The sequence below is a fragment of the Lactuca sativa genome, chromosome 3, assembly GCF_002870075.4.
Source record: "Lactuca sativa cultivar Salinas chromosome 3, Lsat_Salinas_v11, whole genome shotgun sequence".
In the NCBI taxonomy this organism is placed as follows: domain Eukaryota; kingdom Viridiplantae; phylum Streptophyta; class Magnoliopsida; order Asterales; family Asteraceae; genus Lactuca; species Lactuca sativa.
The window spans coordinates 71,606,815-71,616,418 of NC_056625.2; the positions used below are offsets into that span (position 1 = coordinate 71,606,815).

At 34.5% G+C, this 9,604-nt stretch overlaps 1 protein-coding gene across 1 annotated transcript; it reads right to left on the reverse strand.

Moving 5' to 3' along the window:
* Nucleotides 1-522: 522 nt before the first annotated feature.
* On the reverse strand, nt 523-1,380 carry LOC111891120 (uncharacterized). The gene is made up of 2 exons (XM_023887204.1): nt 951-1,380; nt 523-794 (listed from the first exon to the last, which is right to left on the reverse strand). The coding sequence occupies exons 1-2, from the start codon at nt 1,378-1,380 to the stop codon at nt 523-525; spliced, it is 702 nt and encodes a 233-aa protein (XP_023742972.1).
* Nucleotides 1,381-9,604: the final 8,224 nt, after the last annotated feature.

A 9,604-nucleotide genomic window follows, 5' to 3' on the forward strand; every position in this document is an offset into this window, starting at 1 on the left:
ACATTCACCTACCACTAACATAAGATACCTACCACTAACACACCACTCCACATTATTATTTTTATTTTCTTTAATTCAAAAATAAAATAAAATTATATTTTTTATAATTAAAAAGCATTCATTTATTTAAACTAGTATTTCATTAATTATAAAAATAAAATTACAACTTCAAACTACATTATTTAGTTAATTTAGAAAAAAAAAATTACGTTAATTAAAAAAACAAAGAAACATACATATAAAAAACGTAATCGTCGTTCATGTTATGTTGGTACAAATGTTCCGCGACATCTTCTCGAAGATTGAAACACATTTCACTGTTATAAGTTTCAACAACTCGCTCTAAAACGCATTAGTTCCGGGTATGAACTCCTCAATTGGAACGACAACGTCGTTCGGATCATACTTGCAAATCGCTCGACCTTCACCTTCAATAATCATATTATGCATTATAATACATGCTAGGATCATTCGTTTAATTCATTCTTTATCCCAGAGTTGTGTAGCATATTTCACTACATGTCATGTCTGCTTAAGGACTCCAAATGCTCTCTCAATATCCTTTATCGCCGATTCCTGTTTTTTTGTAAAAAACTTTGCCTTTTCACTTTGAGGAACCGAGTATGTCTTCATCAATGTAGAATAATTCGGGTATATCCTATCACCAAGGTAGTAACCGTATTTGTACGCGAGCCCGTTCACCGTGAACGTTATATCAAGTGCTTTGTCGGTCAAAATATCGTTGAAAACTGGAGACTGGCCAAGAACATTAAGGTCGTTGTTAGACCCCACCACTCCAAAAAAGGCATGTCATATCCACAAATCTTGAGATACAACAACTTCTAGGATGATAGTTGGTTCACCTATATCTCCTCGAGTGAACTGACCACGCCATGCAGTTAGACATTTTTCCCAAGCCACATGCGTACAATCTAGACTGCCAAGCATACCTGGTAATCCATGCCTCTCTTCATGAGTCGCATATAATCTCTCAATATCACGTTGAGTAGGTTTGCGCAAATATTCTTCGTGAAAAACCTCATAAACACATGCAGAAAACCAATCTACACATTCAACTGCGGTCCTCTCGGATACTTTCAAGTATTCGTCACATGCATCAAATGTTATACCGTATCCCAAATACCTAAGAGCAGCCGCACATTTTTGTATACTACTAAAACACATTCTTCCTCTAGCGTCGGGTTTTTGTTTGAAAAAAGCATAACGAGATTCTAAAGCATTACTAATACGTAAAAATATAGCCTTATTCAAACGGAAACGACGTTCGACGGAGTCGTCATTATAAAGACAATTAACGTACCAATAAGTCGTGTGCGGCTTGGCGATCACGATTGACGACCGCTCTTGTACGAGCTGCATTCGAACTTTCTTCGTCGTGAATGTGTTGCACAACGTTGCAGAATGTGTCGACGAATTCTACGTCGTCATCCGAGTCAAAAGCTTTTAAAAATTCAATATGTTTTGTGGAATCCATGTATATGTGTTTTGTGGTTTTAGAGAATGAAGATTAGAATGAGCTGTAAGTTTTGGTGAAAATAGAAGGTTTATTTATGTAGTGAATTGAGTTTGAAAAAAAAAAACAAACGGGCAAAATAGTCATTCAACGGCCAAATAAACCAACAACCAATCACCTTCTTTGTTTGATTTCGTCGTTAGGAGCACAGATGAGCACGACCACACCCGACCACGGAATGTCAGGGTGGTGTGCACGAGACTGTCCCTTGGCCAACTAGACCACGATTTGCTTCATGGTATGTATACCACAAGGTCTAATATAGCAGCTTTGCAAACTTTTTTGCAACTTTGCACATTGGTATTGTAACTTTGAAACACAACAATTTTGCAACTTTGAAACATTAACTTTTCCTTAAGTTATTGTAACTTATAAGACCAAAAGTATTTTAGCTAAGTTAAATTTAATATATCTGCTAATTTTATAGGTGTTTTTCTATTATAATTTCAACTTGAAATTCTATCGTTCTCTTAATTACTCAGCAGGAGCACTGCCATGAGCTTTGTCTTTTAGACACTAGTTAGGGCACTACCCACGTTTAATTATGTACGAGATTAGACTCATGCTACACAAGTATGCACTCCACAATATCAAACTTGCATTAGATCACAATTTAATCCCCTTTGACACTAATATAAATACCAATCACACCAAATGACACTAACATATAGTGTAACCCTTGAATTTATATAATAAAGTAAAAAACTCAAACTTGTAGATAAATGAAAATCGAACCAATTAAGTTTTCATGTTAGTATTTTACGTATTCTAAATATTTAAGAATTAAGGTGTGGTAAGATTGAACCTTTAAACCTATTTCACCATTTGAATATGTGAAGATAAAATACACACTAATTTCAACACCAATCTAGTTATACAAATTCGACACACTTATGAAGCTGAGTGTCTCTATCCATTCATGATCACATAAAATCCAACTCGCAACTGGTCGTGGCTACACATCAAGTTCATATAGGTAATTTTTTAATCATTGTACCTACATATACATTGTCTAATTGAATTATTAAGAAAAATAAAATTTAACATATAGGTTCGAACACATATATGGGGATGTTTTTCTTTATGTGTTCAAATCACTAAGAATAAGCTTTCATCATTGAATATGGTTCCAAATGTTATATTAAAAGGGCATTGGGTGTCTCAGAACTCGATATTTAAATGGAATTTAGTCCAATAACCTTAGCAACCAAGTCATTTGTTAGGCTCTTGGTATTATGGTCTGCAAAATTATGTTGTATCTTAAGAAACTCAAAATATATAACATAATCCATGATTAATTCCCTAATAATGTTATGTCTAACACCTAAATGTCTATACGTCACATTATACACTTGGTTGTATGGCTAAGCCAAGGCGCTTGCACTATTATAATGTATAGAAATGGAAAATTTTGGTTGGGCCAGAATGGAATGCCAAGCATTAAGTTTCTTAACATTTTTGCGTTTTCACCGACAACGACTACAACATAGAACTTAAAATATAATTTTGAGTTTTTGAAGCAAGTTTTCATGTTAGAATCATAAAAATGACACATCCCCCAAGCAAAAATACCCAACCACTTGTAGAGTAATGATCCACTAAGTTAGATATCTAGCTTGCATATGAATATCGCTCTAAAAGTAAACGATACCCAAGATAACTCATACCATAAGTTCATAATTCATTGTTCCTTTAAAATATTTAAATACTCATCTTATTGCTTGCTAATGTTGAGTACTCAGATTACTTGTATAAATACTCAACTTTCCCATGAAAAAAGCAATATTCATACTAGTTCTTATAGAATACATCAACCAACCATTTTCTTGAGAGAATTCTAATTGTGATACATCTTTACCCATATTGGGTATTTTTTTCAATATAGTTTATTTAGGTTATCATAATATCCTTGTTCACGCATTTAATTCTTGTTACAATAATTACATCAACCACATAAATATATTTTATAGAAAGTTTTGATGACAATAATTTCTTAGTTTTGTTCACCTGATTTTGGTTAGTACCGAAAATCAACATATTATGACACATGTACTATAAGATTCAAACTTTTTATAAACACCTATGTCATATTAGACAAAAGCAAAAACACTTGGCAGAATAACTTCATTAGATATTTGATTCTATTTTGGGTACCTGTTTTATCTCAAAGAATGACTTAACAAGTTTACATACCTTATGCTTGTTTATGTCATAACAAATTCTTTCGTCTATTTCAAATAACCATATTTTGAATAGCCACCAACACAATCAAAAATCTAATAGTAGAATCGTTGCTACTGAAGCGTATATGTCAAAATAGTCAATGTTGGGATCTTGAGTAAACCCTTCAATCTAATAGAGATTTTAATCTATCAAAAAGAAATCATTTAACTTCATTTTATTTTAAACAAGCAAGTGGTATAGAACCTAGTTGAATATCTGATAATACGCATGCAATCTTTATGAAAGATTGAAGATATTTTGTCATCAATTGCATCCTTTAAACACATTACATCTATGTATTCCATATCCTATTCAAATGTCCTTTGATTCTCAGTTATATTATAACATTAAAAGTATTGGAATTCATTTTCATCCCATGAACTTCTACTAGATGTAGTCGGAAATTATACCAAAAGTCTTGGAAAGATGAACTCTTTTGCTTTTCCAAACAAGCTATGTTTTTGTTCAAGCAACACTAAATAGTTTCTTTTTTTGGATTTTCACTGGTGTTTAGAATCGGGTCCTTAGGCCTTTCTGTTGTTGAAAAAATACAATTCGTCAAAATCACATCACATAACTCAATTAATCTGTCAGCGGACATCGAATCAAGTCCTATTACATAAAACCTATATGCTTTGGAATATTTTGCATATCTATTTAACTGAGTGAGTTAGGTTGGGAAACCTGGTAAGATATAATGGATTTCCAATCCCACAATAACTTAATGATAATAAATTATATATCTCAAACCTGCAAAACCAACTGTTATCGTCAACATGGATATATCATATCTGTAAGACAATCTACCCCATCCCATCAATCCTCACCTATTGATCCTATGTAATGACCTTATGAGATTTGTATAGTAGGATCACTATGAACAACAAGTTGATTGTTGTTGGCTCGGGGATTCCTTGGAAAAAGACAGGCACTACTAGAAAACAGACCCTTAATGACGCGCAAACAATGACACGCGGTAATTTACGATACGTAAAAGCGTGTGCCCTAAAAATAATGTTATCTCTTCTAAAATTTGAAGGATAGAAGACACGCTTTTGTGCATACCCTGAAATTAATGTCCAACAAAAAAAACACGGAGGGCACTTATTAAGAAATGGGTGTCGTCTAGAAATGTCGCTTTATATTTTTATAATGAAAGGCGCGTTCTCTTCTTTTGCAACCCGAGGGAAACGAAAATCCCAAAAGTTTGAAAGACTACCATTGTTATCCTATACCTAATTTCCATTGTTCTTTTCTATCTCTCTCCCTCTCTATATCTCTATCACTCTAATACCCAAAAAAAAACCCTAATATCATCACCAATCCGCTTTTCTCCCACAACAAAATCGCAATATCACCAGATCTTTGATCCCGTCTTTTGAACAGATCAAACCCGAGGGGTTCTCGATTTCTCAATGTTGATGTGTGGTGACACAAAAAAAAGGAGTGTAGCGCCTCTACCTTTCAATTTCATTTGTCGGTTACTACTTCACCTTCTTGCTCAGCCATCCTTTCGTTCAAAACCGTGTGCTCACCGGAAACCCCGCAAACGTTCAACATATCCTCAAGACTAAATTCTCACCATACAAAAAAGGCGATATTTTTTGGTCAACCCCCTTCGATCTGCTTGGAGATGGAATCTTTAACATCGAAATGTTTTTTAACATCGGATCCGAGAAACGACTTAAAGAAGCAGTTGCCGAGATCCGTCAGTTCACCACGAACATATTGAACGAAAAGAGACAAGCACTCACGACCGAACCCATTGATTTGTTTTCACGGTTTCTGAACTCCGGTCATTTGGATGAAAAACATCTGACGGATATTGTAATCAGCTTCATACTCGCCAGAAGAGATACAACCTTGGCGGCTTTGACGTGGTTCTTCTGGTTACTTTACAAGAATCCAACGATCGAAAGTGAAGCTGTGAACGAAGTCAAAGACAAAGAGAAATCAGATTCCTCCATTTACGATGAAGTGAAGGATATGGTTTATACTCATGCTAGTGTTTGCGAAAGCATGAGGCTTTACCCTCCAGTTCCGGTGGACATGAAGCAGGCGAGCACCGACGATGTTTTACCGGACGGGACCGTCCTGAAGAAAGGTATGATGGGTCAGGGTTCAGGGGGAGTGAACCATTTGTTTCTAATCTAATCTCATTCACGTTAGATAGACTAATTCCACATGTTTTTCATGGTGCACACCACCTGTTTCTAAAAAGGCCTCTAACAACTTATCTAGATTAAAGGATTGATTTCTGATACACATTCTCAATCCTATCAGCGCCATCTTTATTGGTTTCAGGTTATGTGAAAATGTTGAAGTCATAGGCTTTAAGAGCTCATTCTGTACAAAACATTCTCAATCATGTGCAATTCCTTCAACAAGTATTAGGGCATACTCTCCATACCCAGAAAACTCAAAACAATGCAACATGTCTAAAATGCCCTTTTGCAAAATCAACTATTCAGGTTTGTTAAGATATTAAAATTGTAAATATTTTATCTTGCTCTTTAGATGGATTATTATCAATGACTTTTGACCACTTTGATTGATCCGGATCAAATATATGGTACTGATGTGTTACTGCATCTGATGTGTTTCTGTTTCTAGCAAAATCAACTATTCAGGTTTGTTAAGATATTAAAATTCCTTTATAACTAATTACATCTTTATACTTTGTAGGAAGCAACAACATTGACTGAACTGCATTTTATGACTACAACCTTGATGGCCCTTGTTCTTAGGTGGCTGGGCTACATCCAACCCTCACATCTTCCCACTTCAGAACATATGAAGTTTGTCCTGTTTTCCAACTTCTCCATTGCTGGAATGAACGTCAGTCTAATGTGGAACTTAGTAGCATTCTACCAGGCACATAGTAGTAAACTAGTAATAATGTACATAACACTCCATTCAAATTGGATGAATTCGAAATTCTGTGATTGATTTGAAAAATCCCAGGCAACAAAGCTGAGTATGATTCCTTAAAGCTTCTTCAGGTCTGAGTCCTTAAACATCTTCAGGTCTGAGTCCTTAAAGCTTCTTTTGCTTTATGTATCATTTGTATGATTTTGGGATAATATCCCCAACATTTATTGTCTTGTTGCATTTATTTATCAGGTTTTACACCAATGGGCTATAAGGTGGACTGAGGTGACATGCGTCCTTTTAAAAGATTGATTTGAAACAAGTGGTATATGTTAAAGGACTTGGTAGATCATCATCTGGTGGAATCTTGAGTTCCATTACTTATGAAGCCAATGAGATTGCTTTTTCTGTTCTAGCAAGTATCACAAATCAAAGTAAGGAAAACAAAGGGAATTTCAATCGAGTGAATTTAGATAAAGATAAAGGTATAGGGGAATCATCTACATAAAGTACACCAGATGGGAATAATGATGTTCAGGTTCATAGCTTCATACTGATTGATTCTTGATTTATCTTTTAACCAAAATTTCTAAAATCTTGATGAAACTTTTTGTAGATATATGAGTTGAGTTCAACAGAAGCGCTAGAAATTGGTCTGTATCTATTCAGAAGAGTGCCTCATTTCAGAATTCTTGTATGTGGAGGAGATGGGACAGCAGGGTGGGTATTGGATGCAATTGAGAAGCAAAATTACTTTTCACCCCCTCCTGTAGCCATTCTACCTGTTGGATCTGGGAATGACTTGGCTAGGGTTTTGAATTGGGGTGGTGGTTTGGGGTCTGTAGAGAGACAAGGACGACTTTGCATGATGCTGCAACACATGGAGCATGTTGCAGTTACTGTTCTTTATTTATTTATTTTTACAGAAGCAACCAGAGATTCATCTTTTTGCTGCTAGATTTAGAGAACATAATGGAAAGAAGCACACGTTGAAGAAGTCCATCAAATTTATCAAAAAATGCCCCTCTGGGTGATTCTCAGTCTGGATCCTTTCCTAGGAATTCTATCAAGGTGTCCCCAATCCAACGATGCCACAAGTCCATCAAATTTATCAAAAAATTTCAGGTGATCTGTTATATATATATATATATATATATATATATATATATATATATATATATATATATATATATATATGTTGCTTATTTATTAGAAATTTTCTAATAGGGGCAACTATGTCATTTAACAGAGCTGATGTATTGAGAGAAAACACAGAAGCAGTGTTTGTAGCTTGTGATGCAGCTCATGGATGATGGGCAAAACTTCTTCGTGTTCGTGCTCTTTTGCATCCAAGACTAAGGCTTCAAGACTTTTTACAAATATATAACATGTCACAAGAATTTGTAACTGCAACAGAGAAGGTAAACAACAATTTGTTTGATTAATAATATTATTATTGTTGTTATAGATGACAAAACTGAAAGCAGTGCTTGATCAAGAAACATGGGTTGAAGTAGATGTGCCTAACGAATTCCAGGGAATTGTGGATTCCCTTTTTAGCTTGGAATCTTTAGGAGTTGGTGATTCCGATGATAAAAGCTACAATGAACAGGCTGTTGATGGAATTATGGATACCACTGGACAGGTGGAATTTATTAATAGAATGAAGTTGATTATAACTTTTTATTTATTTGAAGATTTGTTTAATTTATGTGTTTTAGGTTAATAATGTTAAAGCAAAGAATGAATGTGGAAAATCTGGTACTCATTTGATCTCATTTAGAGGTGTTGGGTACCACATGGTAAACTGGTTAGTAATCATGTAAACTAATGTTTTTCAAGAATGCTAATTTATTTACGAATTTGGTGTAAAATAGAATTATAATAATTGATATATATATATATTTTTTTTGTTGTGTGTTTCTTTAGTGGATTAATCTTGTTGATGATGTTATCAGAGTACATTGATATGAATGCTGTTTTACCAACACTTTCATCTGAAGTCTATTTTTTTTGTTGTTGTGGGCCTCAAAGCCATAGAAGATGGCATGTATCTTCTAAGTGCAGGTTTTTTCTTTTCAAAATTGGTTAAATGCAAGAATAGCATTGATATGTTTATTTTAGTTCTTCCTATTACATCAATGTACTTTGATGAGAAAAATATTGTCCTGTTTCTTATTTTGTGCAATGTGTTTTAGGGTCTAATTCAAGGTTAAGATTGTGGGACATTGAATCTGGGTGCAATACACTTGTGCACTTTGAGATTACGCGATTGCAAACTAGTAAACCCATACAGTTGGCTATCACTTAGGATTCTGCCATTTTCTTTGTTCCATGCATGACATCTCTCAAAGTACGTCACTTTAACATCCATTTCTTACACACACACAAAAAAAATTGATAACATTTTCTCCCACCCCACCCAAAATGTTGGGATGGATACTTTTTCTCACACAATATTTGTTGTCAGTGCAAAAAGACGTAAATGCCCTCCTTATCCTTGTCATCAGAAATAGCCCTATAATTATAAAGCTTCCCATGTAACAAACGCAACCTTAACTTTCTTGAAGAGTAGTCAATTTGAGTATATTTTTTCATTTGTAAATATGTTTTCTGTCTGGATGCTTTTATAGGCATTTGATGTTTAGTCAGGGAAGGGTAGTATGACACTTCAAGGACACTATAAGTATGTAAATTGTTGTTGCTATAATGCCCATGATCAGGTATTTCTCTTTCTCCTCTCTCTGACTATTATGTGGATGCCACGTCAGCAGGCGAGATTGTCTATTGAAAAGTAGCACGAGATTGTCTATTCAAGTATTTGTTTATAGAATGTTACGTTTGTTTTGTTGCTCGTGTATTATTATTTAGGCGAGATTGTCTATGGAAACATGACTTATTGGTAGGTTATTTTGATTCCACTCTCATACATACCATGTGTATTATTATTTAGTTGATATTGATATTGTACAACTG

What these genes read in the sequence shown, in the direction of transcription:
- LOC111891120 (XM_023887204.1), bottom strand. Translation starts at nt 1,380, where the DNA reads ATGCAGCTCGTACAAGAGCGGTCGTCAATCGTGATCGCCAAGCCGCAC. An exon ending in AGAGAGGCATGGATTACCAG is followed by an intron (nt 795 to 950) that starts GTATGCTTGGCA and finishes CCTTTTTTGGAG; the next exon opens with TGGTGGGGTCTAACAACGAC.